At 39.0% G+C, this 24562-nt stretch overlaps 4 protein-coding genes across 5 annotated transcripts; 3 read left to right on the plus strand and 1 right to left on the minus strand.

Moving 5' to 3' along the window:
• Window positions 1-1128: 1128 nt before the first annotated feature.
• Window positions 1129-7483, plus strand: tat (tyrosine aminotransferase). The gene is made up of 12 exons (XM_056765707.1): window positions 1129-1263; window positions 1543-1823; window positions 2209-2313; window positions 2421-2488; window positions 2618-2776; window positions 3172-3310; window positions 3418-3470; window positions 5475-5627; window positions 5815-5943; window positions 6176-6259; window positions 6431-6529; window positions 6633-7483. Exons 2-12 carry the CDS (start codon window positions 1559-1561, stop codon window positions 6771-6773), a joined length of 1395 nt encoding a protein of 464 aa, XP_056621685.1. The 5' UTR covers window positions 1129-1263; window positions 1543-1558; the 3' UTR covers window positions 6774-7483.
• Window positions 7484-7904: 421 nt separating this feature from the next.
• Window positions 7905-11599, plus strand: zgc:56622 (uncharacterized protein LOC326033 homolog). 2 transcript variants are annotated; one of them, XM_056765708.1, is made up of 10 exons: window positions 7905-8177; window positions 8591-8761; window positions 8865-8981; window positions 9217-9294; window positions 9572-9688; window positions 9816-9928; window positions 10012-10099; window positions 10167-10250; window positions 10410-10492; window positions 11324-11599. In XM_056765708.1, exons 1-10 carry the CDS (start codon window positions 8088-8090, stop codon window positions 11364-11366), a joined length of 984 nt encoding a protein of 327 aa, XP_056621686.1. In that variant the 5' UTR covers window positions 7905-8087; the 3' UTR covers window positions 11367-11599. The 2 variants fall into 2 exon arrangements, with proteins under 2 accessions (XP_056621686.1, XP_056621687.1); XM_056765709.1 differs by having other exon boundaries at window positions 11389-11599.
• A 53-nt stretch (window positions 11600-11652) lies between these two features.
• On the minus strand, window positions 11653-15256 carry klhl36 (kelch-like family member 36). Its single transcript, XM_056765706.1, has 5 exons — window positions 15155-15256; window positions 14765-14832; window positions 13141-14214; window positions 12902-13059; window positions 11653-12517 (listed from the first exon to the last, which is right to left on the minus strand). The coding sequence occupies exons 2-5, from the start codon at window positions 14822-14824 to the stop codon at window positions 11935-11937; spliced, it is 1875 nt and encodes a 624-aa protein (XP_056621684.1). The 5' UTR covers window positions 14825-14832; window positions 15155-15256; the 3' UTR covers window positions 11653-11934.
• A 622-nt stretch (window positions 15257-15878) lies between these two features.
• cotl1 (coactosin-like F-actin binding protein 1) lies at window positions 15879-20167 on the plus strand. Its single transcript, XM_056765710.1, has 4 exons — window positions 15879-16169; window positions 16511-16593; window positions 18943-19100; window positions 19276-20167. Exons 1-4 carry the CDS (start codon window positions 16093-16095, stop codon window positions 19384-19386), a joined length of 429 nt encoding a protein of 142 aa, XP_056621688.1. The 5' UTR covers window positions 15879-16092; the 3' UTR covers window positions 19387-20167.
• The last annotated feature ends 4395 nt before the right edge of the window (window positions 20168-24562 follow it).

Genomic DNA, 24562 nt, shown 5'->3' on the forward strand with positions numbered 1-24562 from the left:
ATCAAATCGGGAGCGCTGGGTGTTTTAAAGTAAGTCAGGGATTCACTTATTCTGTGTCTTGTGTTGAAATAGCGTGTTATGGCAGGTTTAAAAAGGCGATGAGAGAGAGTATAAAGTTCAAGGGTAATGGCATCCAAAACTGTACTGTCTGACGTGTGTTTACCTGACTTGTTTGTAAACGTCTATCTGGTGTTATTGCAAACTACTTTGTCATTATTGCATCAGATATGATAATATTTTTGGCAATGGGCATTCAAGGTAATGGAAAATGCCAGAAATATTAGGTTTGTAGCAAGTCAACAAACCTGGTATCTGAGCCTTGTACACAGATTTTTTGCAGTAATCTTGATTCTACTTTTAAGCATCTGTCGTACATTTTCCTGCTAAATGTATGGGTTTATCACACTGATATGCAATTACGCTGTTACACAGGCCACCTTTATAGAGATCAACGCTTGAACAATAGTGTTGGGGAAAATACTGTAGCTAGAATTTGCATTATGATGCATTTTAAAACCTTAAACCCACCAATTCGAGACCCTTGACTCTCTGTTTGGAATAGTTGGCAATGGCTTTGCCCAGACTAAATTACTCCATTACATAACATTTCGGAATGGACCAATAGTCGAAGCTTGCAATGAAGAAACGACTAGCCTCCCAAAAACATGAGTGTAACTTATGTAAGACAGATGTGGTGGCAACCAGCCACCTTAATTTTACTAGAGGACACAACTACAAGATCGAGGAGTTCTCAGGATGTTTGATGATAACCGGTGAAAACAGTATAAAAGCAGAGACCTAGAGATCTGGTCTCTGTGGGTCTACTGGGAATATGTTAAGTTTTATCGGTGGGATGTCAACAGGTAAATCCAACTGAATAAAACATAAATTATAAATTATAAATAAAACTAAATAAAGAAATTTGACGTGGTTTTAATGGTGAACAGCTGATGGTCCATTTGTAATGGAAACCATTAGAATTAACAGCTTTTCTTCGTAGCAGCGCTATGCATCACAGGAGTTTCTAGAAAGAGTTTTATGAGGTTCAACCCCCAAACTATAGAATTTTACGCGTGTGATGTAATGTAACAGGGGAGTTTTGGACTGCCCTCAGCTTGCACCAATGAAAATTTGGGCAGGGTTCAACACCCATTTTGGGCTATTCTTTATAAAGCCGATGTGATCTGACTTAAAGATTCAATGCATGTAAATTCATTCTTTCAACCACTGGAGCGTGATTTTTATATAAAAAAACAACTAAAGGTAAGGCACATCATAATTTGGTTTTAAAATGATTCCACATATTGGACAATAATTATTTTGACTGCATTTTTAACATTGCAAAACATTATTTAGAACCGTTTTCCTCCTTTTTCATTCACAATGCTGGTTATTTTGGATATGTTCTAAAATATTTAAGATTCCAACTTTATTAAATTATTAGTATATCACGATGACAGAAAATATAGCGCATGAATACAATAAAGGATTTGCAGGTATTTCCTCTAATTGAATGCTTTCTCTTCCCCATGCATGGTTAAGACTCAAAAATCAGGAGATGTCTTTTGTTGTGAAAATGAATAAATCAAAAAGCAGCAGCAACCAAAACAATGGGAAGAATGAAAAGTTGATGAACGGAAACGCTGTGCATCACGTCCGTGTGAAGACTCATGTCAACCCAGACAAAACGAAGAGCGACAAGCTCAGGTGGACCGTCAGAGCCTCAGAAATGTCCAAAAACACGCTCAATCCCATCCGAGCTATAGTGGATGGGATGAAACTGACTCCCAACCCTGAGAAACCTATGATCGCCCTGTCTATTGGTGAGTTAATAGTGTAATAATATTTGTCCACATTATGCATTCATTGAGCAATAATTATATTAGACAGAAATACCAATCTATAGTAATAATACTATTATGTTTCAATGTTGTTATTTTTATTATAAACGTATTAGGATGAAATGTGTAGATTTATTTTGTGTAAATATATATGTGTTTTATGTGCATATTTACAGTATATACTTTTATATTAAGTACAAGTGTCAATTGTTTTGCAGTGTTCTGGTTTGCATAATGTTGTGATACATTATGTTTAACATGTTTTTCTTGTACTCTTTTTATATTTGAACTATTTTTCAGGTCACTTTCAATAAATGTGTCTCCTATATTATTAAATGTAAGTGTTTTACACATGATCTGTCACCAGGTGACCCTACTGTGTTTGGGAACTTACCAACAGATGACACCGTTCTGCAAGCAATGAAGAAGGCCATTGACTCAAACAAATACAATGGCTACGCTCCCTCAGTAGGTAAGATTTCTTTGCATTGTTTTGTGCAAGTTTTCATTTAGATTTTTTAGATAAAATGAAAAAAAAATACCAAATGTTTCTTTCTTCGTGTTTCATGACACAAACAGGTTACCAGAAAAGTAGAGAAGCTGTTGCAAATTTCTACAATCGACCAGAAGCTCCACTGGAATCCAAGGTGCATCATTTCTGTCATTTATAGTTTTCTCAACTGTACAAATTTCGTGGTTATATTTTATATGATTTACAAAGGCAAAACGTGAAAAACAAAACAAAAATTTAACTTTACATCATTGTGTCCATCTAGGATGTGATCTTGGCCAGTGGTTGCAGTCAGGCTATTGAATTGGCTTTGAGTGTGTTGTGTAACCCAGGGGACAATATCTTAGTCCCGTGTCCTGGATTCTCCCTTTACAAGACTCTAGCAGTGTCTATGGGCATCCAGGTCAAGCTCTACAATCTGCTAGTGAGTAAATCACATATTACTGAAATGAATACATCTGTAAATCAGACATTTAACATATTTGTGGGATGGAACTGTTTTTTGGGGGCGACTCTTTGTACAATGGCGCACATGCGGGACCGATAAATCATATTTAATGTCTCCCTCCACCCACCACATGTGCATTATACACGCCAACACACATGTAAATAAAACAGAATGACATGGCACAAAAACACACAGTTGTCTTTCATTTATAATTCTGAAGACATGAAGAACATATCTTGTGATTTGATCAGTTGACGCTATTTTTAATTTTGGGGAAGTGGTTAAGTGAATGTAAAGAATATAAGTATTCTGGATACAAGCTTGTCAAGTGAGGACATCCTAAAATGTTTTTTCTACTTTTTATCTTTTAGCCAGAGAAATCCTGGGAGATTGATCTTCAGCATCTGGAGAGTCTTGTAGATGAGAAAACCGCCTGCGTGATCGTCAACAACCCATCCAATCCGTGCGGTTCTGTGTTCAGCAAGGAACACCTTCAAAAGATAATTTCCGGTGAATCTGCTGATCGATCTACTCTCTTCGTGAAATTCAAGAAAATAATATGCTTTCTGCACATCCTCTAAAAGAATTTTAATTCACTAATGTTCTGTTTGCTGTAGTTGCTTCAAGAAACTGTGTCCCTATCCTTGCTGATGAGATCTATGGAGACATGGTAAGCACACATTCAGAAAAGAACTACACATATGAATGCAAATACATTGGAAATACTCTCTCTTGCTACTCTTTATTTTCTTAATCTTTTTTCACATTCAAACGTCTTTGATAGCTTCAAACTTGATGCCGAGAGTGACCGTAACAACTACTGTGTTTGCTCCATGTCAGAATGTAAATGGTTTTTGCGATTAAATAGTTCGATGTCATTACACTTGAAAATAACATAACTATTAAGATTTTGGCATTGCAACAGAAATCGATAATTTCCAAGTACATAGTCAGCTCGGAGTAAAAACAGCATTACAGTACAATAATTGTAGGGACAGATCCCCTGGCCTGGAGCAACCATGCGGTTACAGTAGGGGCCCCTCTTGAAATGCTTTGTGCTAACAATGCTTAACCATTTCGGCTTGACTTTAAATGCATAATTCACCCCAAAATAAAAATAAATGATTTACATGTTGTTCAAAACCTGTTTAGGACTCTTTCTTCTGGAGAATACAAAAGAGGATATTTTGAGAAATGTCCCAGTTTCGTTGGTCACCAACATTGTTCTAAATATTTTATTTGTGTGTTCTGCAGAAGAAAGAAAGTCATACACGTTTGGATTGACAATATTTAATTTATAAAAAAAATTGAAAGAACTATCCGTTTTCGACCGATTACGACGGTCAGAGCATGGAGACCACATTAGCAATGGATGGATAAGAGCCTTGTAGACTGAATTTAAGCCCAAAATAATTCTGGAGCGTAGGTAGAGCTGAGATATCAGCAAGAACTGTTTCTATGTGAAGCTGGTGTCTGCTCAGATTGTGTGTGGCAATTTGAGGTGTTTGTAGACCAATAAATCAGTTGGAGTCTTACGCCTGATGTTTATCCATGCGCAGCAGTGACTATGCACTTTTCATCGCATGTGTTTGTGATTATCATGTGCGTGAGGCTGAGGTATTAGAAGCATGAAAGAGGGGTAAGGCGATCGACTACTTATGTGCAGGTGATGTGTTCAGAGGCCAGACAGGATATGCCTTTGTGCTCCATCTGGTACAGTATCTGGCTCCTCCTGTTACCCTGCTGTCTGGACCCTGTTAAAAACAACAACAAAAACTCTAAATACTGGGGAAAAGAAACAGGCGAGCATCGCAAACTAGTATTTTAGCCAATAGGAGGTGGGGCGGATCCATACCAAACATCAAGCCATAAGAATAATTAGACCCAGAGGGTTCCCCGCAAAAAACTCTACGATGGAAACTGACTCTCTCACTCACATTCTCTTATTACCCCTGTTACTTTCTCAATTCCCCCTAAACTTCCATAATGACTGACGTCTCCCTTCAAAATTGTTTACAGCTTCTAGAAGATTCTACATAACATCACATCACATTTACACTCACCCAAAGGATTATTAGGAACACCATACTAATACTGTGTTTGACCCCCTTTCGCCTTCAGAACTGCCTTAATTCTACTTGGCATTGATTCAACAAGGTGGTGAAAGCATTCTTTAGAAACGTTGGCCCATATTGATAGGATAGCATCTTGCAGTTGATGGAGATTTGTGGGATGCAAGAAAGCTCCCGTTCCACCACATCCCAAAGATGCTCTATTGGGTTGAGATCTGGTGACTGTGGGGGCCATTTTAGTACAGTGAACTCATTCTCATGTTCAAGAAACCAATTTGAAATGATTCGAGCTTTGTGACATGGTGCATTATCCTGCTGGAAGTAGCCATCAGAGGATGGGTACATGGTGGTCATAAAGGGATGGACATGATCAGAAACAATGCTCAGGTAGGCCGTGGCATTTAAACGATGCCCAATTGGCACTAAGTGGCCTAAAGTGTGCCAAGAAAACATCCATTACCATTACACAACCACCATAATTGCATTAATGAGAAATTGAACAGGTGTTCCTAATAATCCTTTAGGTGAGTTTATAATATCCATAATTTATATTTTAAACTACATTGTTGTGTTCTGTATTGTTTTACGTTTGCATTCTGCAGGTATTCCCTGGACGTGACTTTTATCCTATGGCATGTCTCAGTAGTGACGTGCCCATCCTGTCCTGTGGTGGTCTGGCCAAGCGCTGGTTGGTTCCAGGCTGGAGGATGGGCTGGATCCTAATCTATGATCGTAACAACATCTTTGGAAATGAAGTAAGTATTACAATCTTCTTTACAGTGTACGGTGTCATAAATCATGACTGATTCAAATCCAAGTATCTAGGTATATCTAGGTATCTATGGTATCAACATTTGGTACCACCAACGTATTTCTTTGTAAGGGTTTAAAAATGCAACTGACTTGACTGTGTTTTTATCCAAAATGTAATATTTGTTTCAGATACGAGAGGGTCTTGTAAAACTGAGTCAGCGCATTTTGGGACCTTGCACTATTGTCCAGGGAGCATTAGAGAGCATTTTAAACAACACACCCGTGGAATTCTACCAAAGAACTGTCGGTTTCCTCAAGGTAAGAAGAGTTTCACAATAGATGGAGCATTGACGGCCGAACTTTACGTTCATTTTTATTCTATAGTGCTTTTCAGAATTGTTGCAAAGCAGCTTTATAGTAAATACTGTATAATAAGTACAGACTGCTGCTGAAATATATGAAAAATTTTACAGGATTACACATGGATTATTGAACATTTTTCATTGACATATACTTTGAAAATAACACATTCTTTTATGTTGCTCCAAAGTCAAACTCAGAGATATGTTTCTCAGAGTTGTCAACTGTTCCCGGCCTGAACCCAGTGATGCCAGCTGGAGCCATGTACATAATGGTAAGCGTATTTCTTGTTTTTTTTGTGAGGTTTTTATTCAAACAGTGATTTCCAATGACAAACTTGTGTAAAGCTTTGTCACATAATGAGGAATTCGTGCTGTGTGTTTTCCAAAAGAGCGAAGTTGCAAGATAAAAGTAGTAAATGTATTTTTTATGGGTTGATCCTCAGGTGGGAATCGAGATGGAACATTTCCCAGAATTCCAGAATGACGTGGAGTTCACTGAACGTCTGGTCACAGAACAATCTGTGTTCTGTTTACCCGCTACGGTGAATTATTTCTCTCTCTCTACCTTTACTTGATTTCGCTTTATTGGTTAATATATTATTTGTTGCTTCCAGTCTGACGTCCGTGTTTCTGTCATTTCTGAAGGCATTTGAGTATCCCAACTTCTTCCGAATCGTGGTAACAGTTCCCGAGGAGATGATGGCGGAGGCGTGCGTTCGAATTAGAGAATTCTGCACACGTCATTACCGACCTCGCAGTCAAGACAGCAATGATCTGGACCAATAAAAATAAAGACAGACATGTGGAGGGGAGGTCAAAGGTCAGGCGTAATGTAGTGCACATGGCTGTAAAGTAAAAGTCCACTTATGTGCATCACATGTGACAAAGGTCAAAATGCAGATCAAATGTTTTTTCTTTCAGGAAACTAACAGTTCTGACTTTATATTTATGTTTTTGTATGAGTCAGTATTATATGGGGAAAGGGGGGATTGCATGAATGTGAATGTTTTAGTGTATTGTATAGTATATTGTTTGTATTCTTACACTATAAAAGACAATGTGGCATGTCTGGAGCACAAAGGCATTTAATCTCTAACCTCCGTTATGTTATATACTTATCTTATACGTAAAGAACATTTTGTAATGAATCTGTTAAGTTTGCATGCTCAACCCTAACTGACATGTGACCCTGCCTGTGAAAACCTAAATCAAATTTTGGGATAGGCATGAAAGATTGATTTCATGCATTCATTTTACTATGATTTTAATGTTTGACATGGCTTAACTCAGTGAATGACAAAGATATCAAGGTTATATACTCACAGAATGTTCTTTACGAATTTATGTAGAAAACAGTAAATCGCAAAATATGACTTTAAATGGATTTTAACAGCCAGGGGGTCACATGAATGCAACATATATGCCTTTTAAGGTTTTATTCATTTTCGTTTTCAATGATTGAATTTAAGCTATTTAAATAAAATTGTATCTCAGAAGATGTTTCCATGTTTCCTATGGGGCAAAACTTAAATATGTTATTGTGTACACTCTACGAATACTTTAAACGTTAGGTAATTATTTGTAAAGTATTCATGTCTGTGCCTACAAATGTAGTGGTTACATCACAATTGCAACAACAGAGTTGCTATACCAAAAAAAAACATCTAAGATCATTTATACTATCTTTCTGTGTTTATGTTATTTTCACCTTCTGTCCGACCTACAATGAACCAAAGAAAAGAAAAGAACCGAACATCTTAACAGCTCAAATGAAATGGATATAACCATAAAGGATATAACCATGGATAATTGAATTGCAGGAGTTTAATGTGGGTTTGTGAGTATTGGCTCTATGAACTTCCTGATCTTCACACAGATCTATAGGAAGTTGCACTGAGTCACATGAGCTCAGTTCTAAAGGTTATCTTCACACTCTCACAGAGCGAGAGAGAGAGAAACTGCTTGTCAAGTTCAATGATTAACTGCAAACAAGACTAAAATCTTGCTTTATATTGCAAGACAAGCAAGACATGTATAGAGGCTTAAGAATAAGACAAGAAGGACAGTCTGTTAGCTCATATTAAACGACACACAACTCACATGGAGGACACTTCTACACAACCTAAGAAGATCGAACTGAATGATGGCAAACACATGCCACTGCTTGGACTTGGAACATGGAAGTCAGAGGTATAGCATTACACAATGGCATTACTAACGTCAGACATACGCACGCACGCACGCAAACACACACACACACACACACACACTCACACATATATTCAGAATATAGAGATATTCAGAAAAACATGGGCCTCATTTTGACATTGATATTCGAGTTCAATTACCCTGAATTTACCCTATAAACACCCTATATTTCTGCAGTCAGATAGCAAGTAAAGTGAATACAACAATAGTGGTTATTAAATGACTACATACATTGTTTTTGAAAATAATCGCTCAACAAATCCATGAATTTTATGTTGCTTATTTATTAATATAAATCTCCCTTAGATAGATCATTTTCTATTAATTGATCTAGTTTGAATATCTGTGTTACGTCATGTAACATAAATAAGAACTAATTTAGCACTGATTAACAGAGCTCTGGTACAGACATGTGTCAGCGGGCAGCCGAGGCAGCGATCGCTGCTGGATTTCGGCACATCGATACAGCATACAGCTATGGGAATGAAGCAGAACTGGGCAAAGCCATCCGCTCCATGATACAGCAGGGCATCATCAGACGCCAGGACATGTTCATAGTCAGTAAAGTGAGTGAGTCTATGAATGCTTGTCAAGAAGTTCATTGGTTCAACATTAAAGACAGCAAAAACTCAACATCATAAGCACAAAAACGCTGAATGTCTTTTGCAGCTGTGGTGTACCCATCATGCACCTGAGGACATTCCTCTGTGCCTAAGCAGATCACTACAGGACCTTCAGCTGGAGTATTTGGACTTGTATCTAATGCACTTTCCTGTAGGACTTAAGGTAGAACAAGAATATGGACAAAACTAAAATGTTTTTAATCAAAAAAAGTTACAGATTGCAGCTTTAGAAATCTAATATTTTGAATAGCAGTGGCTTCAAAATAGTTTTGTTTCTAAAGTGTATCTCAGGTATTTAAAATAAGATTCTTTAGTCCAGGCGTAAATTTTACAAGAGCCTATTATCTTTATTGCATAAACGCAATCCAAATAAAGACTGTTTTTACAATAACCTACAGAAAATGGGCGATGAGCTTTTTCCAGAAAAGAATGGAGAGATACTCACAACTGACATTGACTATGTAGATGTGTGGAAGGTAATGCAAAGCAAAAACACTTACGCCTGATTTTACAGACAAGGCTTGAGACAAGTCCCAGACTAAAATGAATGTTTGACCAGTCTTAACTGGAAATAACTTGCCCTGAAATATCTTAAAATGAGTCAGTGCGATTGCTAAGATGCACCTTTCTTATAAAAGTTCCTTAAATATCCTATTTTAACAAAGGTCTAGTCCTGGATAGACCTTGTCTGTGAAACCGGGCCTTAAAATATGTATGTAAGTTTAGTGCTTCTTGAGGATTTTTCTTCTGTAGGGAATGGAGGCTTTAAAAGCCACAGCAAAGGTGAAAAGTATCGGTGTGTCTAACTTCACAATCGAGCAGCTTGAGAGATTGCTGTCCGTGGCCAAAATCCCACCTGCTGTCAATCAGGTATAATGTGACTCACGTCCAGAAAAATGAGTTAATCCTGTTGAACCCGCTAGACACAGAAAAAGTAGTGCATATTCAACATGGGAAACATATGCTTGAAGTTACATAAAGAGACAATTCTCTACAGGTGGAGCTTCATCCTTACCTGCTTCAATCTGATCTGATCGACTTCTGCAAATCCAAGAACATTGCTCTCACCGCATACAGTCCATTCGGTTCACCTGGGAGGCCTCCAGAATAGTAAGATCAAGTTTCTTCTTATTAAAATGCTGTTCTTCTATTATATAAAAAAATACTTTACTTATATTTCATTACCCCTGCAGCCAAAGAGGAGACGTAGACCCCCAAAAGTTACTGGAGGATCCGGTTGTCGGGGATGTGGCGAAGAAACACGGACGAACTCCCGCACAGGTCAATGTGGAGACCAGTACATGTTGTTCATCACTATTCTGTTATCTGAGATTTGTTTGTACTGCAGGTTTTGTTGAGATATCACATCGAGCAGGGCATAGCAGTCATCCCAAAGAGCACAAAACCTCACCACATTTTGGAGAACACTAAAGTAATTTCCTGTTTTCATCTTCATTTCTACACACAATATAGTTATTAAGATTATTCTGCATGATGTCAATTGCTACCTTTTGGTTTCACCTCAAACAATATAAAAAGAATAATCATACAGGATTAACACAGTACATCACTGTTGTGTGCCTGGGTGCAGATCTTTGATTTTACTCTGGATGAAGAGGACATGAAGACTCTCAGGTCTCTAAATCGTGGCTGGAAGGCTTGTGTCATACCAAAGTAAGAGAACCGTACACGTTGTCATCTAGAGCTCAATACTGATGCTATAGAGATCCAATCCTGAGTTTAGATCCAGTTAAACCAAAGACCTTATGTGTTACATTTGCTGATAAAACACTCTTAAGTCCCTTTCAAGTGATTCTTGTCCATGTTTTCCAACTCTAAGCTACAGCAATAATTTGCACACAGGCAAAGCTTTACAACACAGTACAAACTATTTAAATGTACATCTCATTTGATACTAGCTATTCTAGACATATTTGCATGGCATATGATTAGGTATTTAGTATCAGCACGCAAATCCAAACAAGATGGGGCACTGGTGCACAATTAGAGCAAGTTCAACGACACGATGTTGAAAAATATAAAGACGTTTAGAGAAAAATGAGGGATGGGGTGAAGACAGGCTCTAACATACTCTCAATCAAAGTCATGTGAAAGGGACTTTGACTGTTAATGCTTTATAATTTTCTCATTTAACAGTTTCATTTTTAGTAGATGTTCTTATCCAGAGCGACCTCCAGTGCATTCAAGACCTTATACCTTTTATTGAACAAGTGTTCCCTGGGAGTCCAACCCACAACCTTGGTGTTGATAGTACGAGTTGAGCTATACAGAAATAAATCAGAAATGTCAATTTAAGGAAGATCTGTTTCCAGAAGCTCAACTAGTAAAATAAGTTCCTGGCAATGCTAAGGTCACGGGTTTGATTCCTATAGCATACACATAAACACCCATGCGAAAAAAAGATGTATAGCTTACATTTCCTGTAAGTTGCTTTGGATAAAAGAACATGTCTGTCAAATGTACACATGTATATCTCCCACATAGAAACACAGGAAAAGGCATGACAAAACTCAAAGCTATCAGCTAACTGGGTTGTTGTTTCGTCTCAGTCTGGAATCACATCCGTTCTACCCCTTCAAGTGAATTGCTGCTGGACTTTAATGGCATAACTCATCCCGTCCAGAACAATGATCAAGCACATCTGAAGACACAAGAGACAACCCTGCTTGTTCACCTCTTCTTGCGTGAATTGCTGAAATGTGATTTTTTTTGCCACTGAAATTTTCAATAAATAAAATTTATTATAAACGAACAAACACAGTTTTTCGACATTAAGACTGAATTAGTCAGCAAACACACAGGACACGGTCATGTACAGTAAAACGGTCACCTCCGGATGTTTTATTTTAGTAAAGGAGGAACTCCTGAAAGGTAACAAAATGCAACTAAAATACAAGGTTAGTACTGTCATTTAGTTGACCTATCACAACAATAGATGTCCACTTTTTGAAACAGAAGCAGCCAATAGCATCAAGATTATGCCAACGGATTCAATACCTGTCTAGAACAATTCATGCGGCGCACAAAACAGTTTGAATAAACTGTTTTGAATCTTCAGGGCCTTCAATCATGTTGAAAACAAGACGAAAATCAAATCACCTTCCTTGAACTTGGCTGGAATTCTGTTTGTCTCTTTCTTTGTGTCCTGATGTCTTCTCTTCAATGCTGTTGGTCTGCTGTGATCTCACAAGGCACACGCACGCCGAAGCTCCAGCAATGTGTTTCGGCAGGTTCGGACCCAACACCCACTGGCCCTTGTCTGGAACATAAACTTGAGTTCCCTCAGAAAAGTCCATGGCCTCCCAGGTGTACCCTCCCAGTACATAGATCTTCCCATCTAAGACCGCTACGCCTGCCTCACTGTTAGGGTACAGGATAGGGGCGATTTTGGTCCACTGATCAGTCTGTGGGTCGAAAGCTTCCACCCCCAAAACGTCAAAACGCTCCATCCTGTCCTCGTGGTCATCACTGCCCCCGATGACATAGATCTTGTCCTCCAGAGATGCCATGCAGTGCCAACCCCGTGCCAAGACCATCGCCTGTCTCTCAGTCCACGTGTCCCCGATTTTAGGATCGTAACTCAGCATGTCACGTCTGTACGGGCCGATCTGGTAATCGTGGCCGCCTGAGATGTAAACTACACCCTTGTGAATGGTCCCGGCGTGGCCATATGTGAATCTACACAACATTAAAAAACATTTTAATATATTGCATCTTGTGATTTTTTTGTGAATTTAAAAGGTTTCTTCAATCAGAAGTGAAAAATATAGTCATTTCTTCAGCCTTAAACTGTTCCAAACCCTTTGTATTACTAATGAACATTTTGGGATAACGGAGACTGGAGCTGTTATCTCCAATAATGAAAATGATACATCTTCTCCCAAATCTCTTCTAAACGATGTCTATAACATTAAGTCTTCTAAAGTCAGACATCATACAGGTTTGGAATAACATATGCGAGTAAATGACCTCATCTGTTTATTTAGTGAAATATGATGTTTATTTATCATAAAAATACAAAACACAGTCCAGTCCAATAAAACAGCAGATGAAACAAATGACCTGGGCAATCCTGATACATAGGTCCAGTAGTCCTCCGCCGGATGGTACATCTCTACAGAAGACACTGCACCATTCTCATTGCGTCCTCCAACAGCTATAAGACAGTCGCCCATGGTTCCCAAAAAGAAATCCACACGTCGCTGGTTCATAGGCGCCCCCTACAGAAATAAAAAGCGTCAAAAATGTACGTATTGATTTCTTCCAATATGTTTTGTTACCCAACTGTTAAAGTAAATTACCTTAACCCACAGGTTGCTTCGGGGGTCATATCGATAAAGCAAGTTACTAGCAGAATCTCCTCCATTGTCTCGTGAGGAGCTCCCCCCTGCGGTGAAGATGAATCCCCCCAGAACTGTAACGCAGTGGTGACTCCGCTGGGCCGGCAGCTCGGTCTCAACAACCCACTTTCCTGCTTCTTCATCCAGCCAACACACCTCGGAACTCAGTTCCTCTCCACGTTCAGACACCTCCCCGCCCACTAACAGAAGACGCTCCACTCCTCCTCTGAGGCCCGTGCGTGCCGTCTGCAGCACAGGTTGGGCGCTGAGTCGCGCGTGGTAGCCCAGCGCCTCCTCTACTAAAGCGTCGCAGCATCTGTCCGAATGCAGCAGGGATCCTACGGCTGGCAGTACGCTGCCTATGAGTTCTTCGGGTGGGATGAGGGAAAAACGAATGTTGGAGAGGAGCTGTTCGGTGAACGCCAGACGTTCAGGGCTTTGGCTTAGCCACTGCAAAGCAACACTTAAAAGAGCCTGCTCGTTTTCATGCTGCACCCGCTCATTTGCCAGGTAGGCACAAAGCTTGGGCAACCGCACGTCCTGCAGGAAGTCAGGTGTGACGGAGAGCGTTGCGAAATTATCTAATATGAAGCAGTCTAAGAAAGTGTCTAGTCTATCCAGACTATAGAGGACAGCGAGCTCCTGCAGGTACAGGTAATTGTCTTCGCGTACTTCTTTTTCCATGTACTGGCAACAGAAGTCCACAGCTTGCCACACCTGCAGCATGTGGGCAGTTTCCAAGACGTAGTCAATGTTTCCACCATCAAGAGGTAGCTCACTGCTATACAGAAAATCTACTACTGCTTTCACGCCAACGTACGAGACGCCCACCAGCTCTACCTCGGCTTCATGTTTCTCTCGCATTCCCAGGGTGAACATAGCCTGGAAGTAGGGGCTTGACACCGCAAGCAAAGCCCGATGTGCAGGAAGCCGTTGGTTGTCGGCCACCAAAACAACGTCACAGAGTTGGCCATGCTGCCTTTGCTCATTCAAACCTTGAAGGAGGTAGTTAGCCTGGTCTGCCCATCGATACACCTGTAGTACAGAAGTTAGTTAGCGCTTACAATTGGAAGACACTTAAATAGACTTAGTAAGTCGTTTTATAAACTCACTATCAATATTTCACCTTCTATGAGTTTAGCAGTCACAACTCATGGGCTATGGAGATTAATATGTTTAAAAAAAGAATAAGAGTCCCAATATTAATGTTGAGTGTGTCCCAAAAATTCTTAAGGAATGTAGAAATGCTCGATTAATTTATGCTCTACATATTTATGAAAAATATATAAATGCGTGCAATAGATTGAATCCAAATTAATTTCCTTAATAAATCAAATGTTTAGTAATAATCCAGAATAATTTCTTAATATAAATCAAATGTAACAATATTTTTATCAGGCTCATATGTAAAATTACATTAAATAAATTTGATAACAGACATACCTTATCAAAAGTCTAATCAGTATTGATTCAGAGTCAGTGTGGCATAACAAAAAACAAAATGATTCATAATAATGCATTTTAGCTATGTGACATTACAATTATTATTATAACATTATTATTTCATGTCAGGGTCCATGCATACCTTTGATGATTCACTTATTCTGTGTTGGCATGAAGGACGACTTTGCTTCCCACTGTCCATTATGTCATCTGTAATAAAGCGATCGTGATGAGGTACAATACGACAAACCCATATTGTTTCGACACCATGCGCGTTCATTTGATAGTGTCATTAAAACAAAATTAAAGAAAAAGTCGCACCAAGACCATAACTGTCAACAAGAACAGGAAACCTACAGAAATAACGCCTTTAAATACAGTCATGTGCAAAATAGGAACACTTCAAGGCTCGCTACAAAGGAAGGGGGCATTTCAACAAAATGAATCTACATTACCTGCCCCAAGTAAATAATTGAATCAGTTTTATTAATGCAACTGTGATAAACGGATCTCTAAAATGCATTATTTTTACCATTTTCTCATTCTTCCCCCGTGTTTACTTTTAATCACCATAAACAAGTTATTTGGATCGTGTCAGAGTGAAGCTAAAGTTGTCACATCCGGGCAGTATTTGCGCATTATTTCAAAATAAGAGTCGCAGCTTGTGCTCATAATTATTTCGACGTCGAATCGGTATAATAATAATTATATTATCAACAGTAAGTATAACAAGATATTACTTAAATCATCGCTTTTTCCCTATGTGCTTTTCACATTCCCAATAATTTTACTCTAATTTAAAAAATAACTTCTGCTAAAGACAATCGCATATACTTTGCAATCCATAATATATCAATGAATACATAACCACACGCCCAAAATGCGCATGTTGTGCTTAAATTTGCATATGGAAATCCATCCTATGTTTGTTGGATTTCCCTGCAAATTCGCCCTTGTGGTTTCTAAACCCTGCAGGAATATGAACATTTCACTATATTATAGTATAGTTTAAGGCAGAAATATGATACGTGACATTCGATTGCTTCGTGAGAAATATCCATTTTAAATACGTTGTAATGTCATGCAATGCATTGTTCTTGTGTTTAGCGTCAAGACCAATCAATATCCACAAGATGGCAGGGTAACTGTTAAAAACATGAAACGGGATTGGGTGGATTTAATTTAGCACACTACCTAGGTTGTCCGTTAGGAGGATAGGCGAGAGCTCCGTTCATCGCTAAAACGGCGGCAATCTGACACTAACGCCCATTAAGTGGCAATAGGAAATGAATCGAGTCGTGAAATTAGTTGTCTCTCTGTACCACTGAGAGAAGAGACTCCCCCGCCACACCAGCAGCTCCTCCGCCTCTATCCGCATCCCTTCTGTCACACTTTGGGATTTCAACTCTTTGCGTTTTCTCTCAATCCGCTAGCTTTTAGATTTATTGTCTATCCCTTTGCATCGTCGAAATGGCAACGCGAATCGACAAAGAGGCTTGCAGGGACGCGTACAATCTAGTGCGAGACGACAACTCCGATATAAGCTGGTAAGAGACGCCTGCAGTGGAATGACTTGATTGGCGCGTTTTTGATGAACTCGTTACATTGTTTCAACAAATAGAGTCCATTTTCTGATACATTGTAACAGCGGGGCCTTTAAAAATCGGTTTTATTTTACTGTCACTCTGTAGCAACACGTAAGGATGAGACTTGAATGCAGGCTGCGTTGCAAACCAAGTGAACTGCCTACCTAGGCAGCATTTGTTAACAATAAAGGCTCGTCTGCGATGCTCAGAACTGCTGTGTAGATAGACTGCTGGTTAGGTTTTAAAACACAGCCGTAGTAGAAGCCTGGCAACAGTTAACTATCATGTTTTGTTGTTTAAAGGGCTGCTTTTAAGTATGACGGATCCACCATTGTACCTGCTGGTCACGGGCCCGACTACGAAGAATTTAAGAGTCTGTGTACAGGTAAGCCCATTCTCTGATGATCACATGCATTGATTGTTGAGCATGTTTAAATAAGGAACAGAAATGTACTTTTCAAGCCATAATCAGAAGTGTTCAATGCAACACATCACAGCTGACCTGACCACGGAAGTATTCGATATTCCTAGGTAGACATTAGACAATACCTTATATGGTTTCATATTAGTCTTAGATGAGATGGGAGTGGTAGTAGAGGGTCATTAACAGGTGGTAAGTTTAATAAGATGTATTTAATCAATAATAAACAAACAGTGAAAACCTTATAATCCGTTTCTCAGATTATACTCTGATATATCAGTGACTATGCAGATATCTGGAGCTACAGTGTGTTGTATACTTTATAACAGGAAAGATCTTAAAGTCAAATTGTGCTCTGAAATTGAATGTGGTTTTATTTCTCACTTCTGATTTTGTCATCCTAAAGGAAGAAAGATTTGGGTGTGGTGCTCAATCTCAAAAGACTATGAAGTGCAGTAGCAGATGTTAACTTGCAGAAGTGTTGTAATACCTTGGCTTTGTTACTGTGCTTTGACAGATGATCTATGATGTATTCTTTATGGAACAGTATAATAATAATACATTTCAATTGTTGCTGCACAAGCCTTTGTAACGTCCTGTCGTCGTGAAGTTTACTGAGAAAGTCATGTGCTTTTGTTTATTTAGTATTAATAGAAAATTGTGATACAGGTTAATTGAAGTTCAAAATATCTTAAAGATTTTTGGGTTCTTCAGCTCTTGGAGGATGTGGGTATAGTTGCCATCCACTGTTTGAACCACAATAGGGCCAAATCAAAATAAAGACATTAGTTAACACTTTTTGCTTGTAAAAATATATAAACTATGAGCATTTTGAATTTGATTAACTTTGATTTGTGATGTTGGTGAAATGAGCCTGTTGAATGGAACGTTTTTACTGTTGCGATTAGTTGAAAGGAACATTACCTCTAGAGATATCCAAGTGGTTAAACGATTTTATTCGTTTATTGCTGCATCAACATAGTGTGACTCCTAGAAAGTAGAACATGTAAGTAGTCAGCACAAAAAGAGAGTGACTGGAAGTGAGTCCTTCAGAAATGTGACGAGTACACACAAGAGGAAGTGGAAGATTGTGTCCCCCACATTGAGGAAATGCCAATAAAACCTTTTTTTAGTTTCATGCTTTTCAATGTTCATTAGATAGGTTGATGCGTTGAGCATAAATAGCTTACCAAATTTTGCTTTTTAAACTTTAATTATTGTTCAAATACACCAGAGATCCTAAAACTATGTAGATCAGTGCTGCACTTTGCTCTTGATATTTTCACAGCCTTTGAATGAAGTGGTTTATAAAACTATTGAAAATATTACCCATGGCTTCCCGACAGACCGTCTTAAACCTCACACCCAGTTAATCAACAACAGAAACCAGATCATTTCAGTCAAGCAGTGCCAAGTGATTTCACATGAGCATTTTCAGGAAGGTCCTGCTAAGATCTTATTCAAATACCGGACTTCATACACAATGCAAAGTCAGAAACAAGAGCACTATGGGTGTGTGTGTTTGTATATAGTAAGAAGCTTCACAAGTGTGCAAATGGGGTCAAAGTGCAGAGAAATATACTGTTTGTTACTAATAATTGAACCTGTAAATAACAAGCCCTGCATAATACTGTCAGTGTCTAAGCAGCTCATGGAGATTTATGCCATAAAGAGGAATTGATGTTATCATCGAACCGCATCCCAGTGCCCCTGCAATGCAGTTGTAGCATATTCTGAAATCGAGGGGCTGGTTGTGGAGTTATGTGCTTGTAATACAGAGGGCAGTTTGGGAGTGTTAGAGGAAATATTGCACCTTACATTATCCTTATCAGTACAGTGTTAACTAGAACAACTCCCGTACTCGCCCACTTTCCCCGGCTTGGTTTTCACATGTATTATGATGTCATAAAGGCTCAGTTTCTCTGCCTATTCACTCAGATTGCATTTCATATTGTGACGTCTTTCTCTGGGAATAAAAACAAAGCAATAGTGTAGATTCAAAACAAGGGAACAAAAGAGACAGTGTTTCTTCACATCCACGCTGCTATTAAACAGCCAAAGTTCAGCTAAGCTGTTGTGCATTATTGTAATGTTGACTTTAGACTCATAAACATGAAAAACTTTCGTTGTCATCTTAGTGTTATTTTCTCCGCCTCTGAAAATACTTTTTACATGATATCTGTTTTGCTTTCTGATGTAGAACTGTGAACATTTTTTTCAGTACTGATAGATAAAATATGTACTTAGTGAAGGCCTTATCATAAGAGACATCTTCGAAGACACTGGGTTCAAAGTCTTCTCTTTGACTCGCAGATGACGATCGTCTCTTTGGTTTCGTGAGGATCACGACTGGTGATGCCATGAGCAAGCGGGTCAAGTTCACCCTCATCACCTGGATCGGTGAGAACATCAGTGGACTACAGAGAGCCAAGATTAGCACTGACAAGACACTGGTCAAAGACATCGTTCAGGTGTGTTTCTTTTACATAAACTTATCCCAGCTTTTACTGTATGCCAATTCTTAGAAAATAAGACGCACCCATTGATTGGAATATTCATCGTCGCCGTAAACAAATTGGTGCATTCATGCAAAAAATCCCTTTCCTGCATTCAGCGCTGTCATGCACTCTCTCTCTTAACACACAGAACTTTGCCAAGGAGTTTATGATCAGTGATCCGCGGGAGCTGGAGGAAGACTACCTTCGCAATGAGCTGAAGAAAGCTGGCGGAGCCAACTACGATGCCCAAGCCGAATAGAACTTGGGGTTTCCACGGGGCTGGGGCATCCAAACTGGATGAGAAGGAAGAGGAAAACGTCATCTCATACATGCATCCACACACAAACGCAGACACGCACACATCAACACAGATTTACATACCTCATCCATCTCACCAGTCTGGTCATGGTTGATTTATCTACTGTACTGTGCATCATCTCACTTTGTCTTGTGCTATGAGATTGTCTTTTTCTTCAGGGGCATTTTTGTAACCAATTTGATGTTTTGAGGATGCTCCCTTGGCTCAGCGTTGTCATCACTGTGATACGCTTCTATTCAATAACATTCTCGGTGAAAGAAATGGAGAGCATACGAGACCAACGTGGTTAATTTAGGGTTTTTTATGAATCTTCATCTCTCTGCTGACTCCTCTAATACAGACCACTGTGTATACTGTCTTAATCTCCCATGGAGAGAGAGACATCATGGAATGTGTGCATTTGTATGTATGTGTGTTTGCAGACACTCCACTGTGACTGGCTTTCATGCAGGGGGTAAACGAACTTATAACCACTGTTATAATCACTGTTTCGCTGTCTCTCCACCCAATCAAGGAGCAGCCATTTCTCTAGTGTAGCCTTTTTGGAGTTTAATTTGAAATAAAATTCCCCAAATGTCTTTTTTTTTTAAATATGTTATGTTTAGTTACGGAAAATAACATGTGGATCTTACTTTGGATTGAAATGCCTCCCAAGAGCCAAGAAAAGAAATACGATGGTCACAAAAGCAATCATTTCAGAATAAAATTGTTGTTTTTCCAAGATGGTTGTCCTTGTGTATTGTTTCTTGCTTTATTTACAGTACTGTGCTTGGGAAATACAAGCTGATTTGCCGGCCACTGCTCTTCTGCAAAAATGTTAATAATCCAGAGGGGAGTCATGGGGGTTGTCATGGTCACCACTGTGGTCGGGCCTCCTGAAGCCAAGCAGCTCTGCTCTCAAGCCTGTCAATAATGGCCTCTGTCCACAAAACCCCAATTTACTTCACTCATTCTCCTTTCTGTTCCTCTCATCCCCGATCTCGTCTCTGACTCCCCCTGTCTGCTGTTTAGTCCAACAGATGTGAACCCAACTGCATAATTGCTTAATCCATAATCTATAAGCTTCTTCAAGGCTGTCTGACGCTGAATTGTGTGAGCCCAGAGAGACTTTAGAAAACAACCTGGATTTTAAGGAACGCTCACAAAATTTGGCCGCATGAAAGATCTGCCTTTTTATGTCCGATTGTTTTTTCGATGGCTGTTTCAATTGGGTCCGTAGATTTTAGCATTGGGTTGAGTCACACTAGGTGGCAGCAGGTTGGAAGGTGTTATATTATTTATTTGAATGAATTAAAAGAGTCGTTTCATGTTTATTCTTGAATAACTTAACTAATCACGGATGATGTAGGATATAGATAATAATTAGTAATAAGTAACTAAATACTTTTTGGAGAGAGTCATTTGTACAGTAATCTAATTACTCTATTGAATATGTAATTAGTAACTAGTAATTAATTACTTTTTCAGAGTAACTTTCCCAACACTTACACATATATATAATACCCTCTTAAAACATGCTCTCAAATGCAAAAGGACGAATCCGGTCGTTGGGTTAAACCCATAAAATGTTTATATTTGACCCCGCAATTGGTTTTAACAACTATGTATAGGTCAATTTATAACACAGCGGTTGGCTTCGTTTCTCTTCGACCTAAAGCTGGGTTGAAAATAACCCAGTTTTTTTAGAGTGGATGCACTATAAGTATCTTTGAATAAAAGCATCTACCTACCACATGCATAAATTACTCGGTGCAATTACTGTTTTTTAAATCTCTAAAATAGTATTCAATTTAGCTGTGTAACTCATTTCACCCAGTAAGTAGGCACCTAGCAACCCCATGGCAACACACCAAAAATGCTCAGAACAACTAAGCATATTGGCGGTGGTTTTGTCTCACTAACATGTATATAAAATACAAAAAGCAACAACATGTTTTTAATCAGGCTTTGAGTAGCATGTGTGGGTGAGACAGGTGACTAGGGACTGCTTTAATGAGATAAATGACATGTGAATGTTAATTAGTCTCACAGAGGAAGACTGGCCTTGTATTGACTCTTGTCATCAAGAATGCCTGCTTTAAGCCATGCGAGCACACGGCCAGACAGTCTACTCCTTATCTTTATCCCCCCCCCTGTTTATGGGGCTTTTGGAAGTTGTGCGTGTTCTGACAACTCCGCCACTTCCGCCAATAGCGTTGCACGCTTGCTGTTCTACAACCCGCTGTCATGCAGAAGTATGTGTGCGTGTGTGTGGACATGTTTCGAAAGACTCCTTGGCATCTTGTTCTTTAGAAGTTCACAAGGAAGTCACTGCTAGCTATTCTGTTCGGATCCTTCCTGCATTCCAGAGGCCTCCCAGTTTAAGAGTGTTTCATAGCCCACACAAACACTGCTTAAGTCATGTGATGACTGTGTGTGTGTGTATTTATTAAAGAAGTGAAACATGTATCTTTTGTACACAGCACCTGTGACAAAATGATAGTGTGGCGTACATCACATACATTTGCAAGTGGCTTAAGACGGTTTTGCATTAAGTCTATTTGACACAGTGTGAAAGGTGAACAAACAGAGTGTTCTGTAAATATTTCATGACAGGATCTAGACTGAGGGTAGTCTTCACACAAGTTTGCCTCTTATGGCTTTGGAAGCGTGACATTAGCTTAGTGACTAGGATGGACTTTTCAAGGGAAATTGGTCAAATTTGTTTACATACAAACACCTGTATTTACATCTACAGAGGCACAAAGGGAAGAGGAAGTCTAGGGACAATGATAGGCATCAATTTAGAACATGCTACTCTACTCTAGTTCTGGGAACACACAGCATTCCACATTTTCTATCTGTTTTTTTATCTGAAACACTCGGTTTAGAAAGACAAGGGGTAGTTCACCCAAAACCAAAAAAGGCATGATTGTTTCCTCTTTGGGACACAAAAGAAGATATTTTGAGAAATCTCTCAGTGGTTTTGTGTCCATACAATGGAAGTCAATGGGGGCAAATGTTGTTTGGTTGTCGATGTTCTTCAAAATATCTTCTTTTGTGTTCTGCAGAAGGTAGAAAGGCATGCAAGGACATTTGGAATGACATAAAGATGAGTCGTTTTCAGTTTGGGTGAACTTTCCCTTTAAATGAGACACACAAAATCCTAAAGAGAACTGCGATTTTTAAGCGAATGCTAGTGCGGTTTTGGGTGAGCTTTGGTTTGAGGCCCATGGGAACACGGGTTTAACTGGGGCGTTCAGGAGGGGTCCTTTGAGAGCAAGTGAATGGGATATTTCTCAGGGTTCATGTGTACCATTCAGGCTGTGCCAAAGCACTGCCATTGTCATGAGCTAACAAAGATGCACCCCAACTAGCCAAACATGGCTCTGCGGTGTCTTAGTCACTAACCTGCCAATCGTAGTGTGACTAGGGTTCCCATCATCACTGGATTTCCCGGCGAATCAACTCAGTGGCTTTCTCAAAACTTCACAAGTCTAAGCAACTAAATGTCTTGAACGTTCCAGAGGTTATGAAGACCACATCTGCAGAAGTTCAGGTCAAGAGATCAACTGATGTGACGGCACAAGAAAACAACAACACATTAGCAAATAAGAGCCTGTGCATTCCTAACATTCACTGTATGTAAAGTTGTGGGTTGAATTCAGCCCCACACTTGAATATTCTAGAGCTACACAAAGGCTCAGTTTGTAGATATGCCGAATACAAATGGGCCAGTGGTTCACTTGTTTTTGCCTTTGCAATATTTTTACTAGCCTCACCAACTTCATCAACATCTGCCAGCAAGATACTGTAGCCATGGCAACAAATTTAAATAAGCACAATGTTTACTGAACCACTGAAAACCAAATCTTTTCAAGCATAAATCTTTATTTAACAAGGAACACAAGATGGGTGATGATAGTCAAGCACTTGCCCATGAACGGCAGGTAAGATTAGTAAAAAAACAAACTGGTACAAAACACTGGCCTGGCACATTTGTATGCTTGACAGAAAAATTTGATTAAATTTGAAGGACAGAATTAGCAGGGTTCAACATAGTTATTGTATGGAAACATTTCTGTCTGATTCTGCATAAAGTGAAAAATATGTTTCAATACCACATCCATTTTCCTCATGTTATTCCGCTAGAAATATCCATTTAATTGGGCTGTAACTCTGTATATAGGACAATGAGATGAATAACAGAATTATGTATGTGCTGATCAAGCACGGTACTCTGAAAACATGCAATCCAAATGCAGGGACACATGCAATGCAATAAAAGGTCAAGCGCACAAAGACAACAAATGTAAAGGTCAGCTTTTATAGTCCTAAACAAATTTGGCTGTTTAATGATGACTATTTAATTAAAAAAGTCTCAAGCATACCTCTGTAATAAAATATGTTATCCCACTTGACCTCATATTTCATGAAGACATTCATTTAGATTTTAAAGTGGTGCAAACACACTGGAAAATAGGGCCCATGTAAATGCATTACAGTACATGTCTTATAGTTCTACTGGAATGAATGTGGAAGAGGTCTGCTAATCTGTTTACTATTTCAGTCTAAAGTTACAACCTCAAAGACTCTTACGTATGAATCAAGAAACATTCAATGAAATATAATTTAATAATAGTTGATCAACACACGTGTTCTTTCTCAGCTGTTCAGTGAAGTTCTGACTTAAATGCTCCCCCCTCTGTAACTCTTTGCGATGTCTTTTTATTAATCACAAAGGTTTGGACTTTGTTCTGTTACCCTTAATGAATCAAAGTCAAATAATTTGAAACATTTCCTTTGGATAAGAGATGTAGATAACAGGTAACAAGACTACGGTCTGGTTTCACAGCTTCCCATTAACTTATTACATTAGAAAAAGTATTAATGGTCTAACAATTTTATTGCTTGACAGCTCAAACATGCATTTTAGTTAGGGATTAGCCATAAAACATAAACAGATTTTACACACAGAGCCCCTGAGATTCTAAACCACAAACAGTTGTCATGCATCCTGCATGCATGGCAGTGTTTGTGCTCCTCTCTGTGTGATATACAAATTAGACAAAGATGGACGAAAAGAAATGTTTAGCAATACATGTTGATAAAACTGTTGAATATGTTGTTAGACCAA

The sequence above is a fragment of the Triplophysa dalaica genome, chromosome 14, assembly GCF_015846415.1.
Source record: "Triplophysa dalaica isolate WHDGS20190420 chromosome 14, ASM1584641v1, whole genome shotgun sequence".
In the NCBI taxonomy this organism is placed as follows: Eukaryota; Metazoa; Chordata; class Actinopteri; order Cypriniformes; family Nemacheilidae; genus Triplophysa; species Triplophysa dalaica.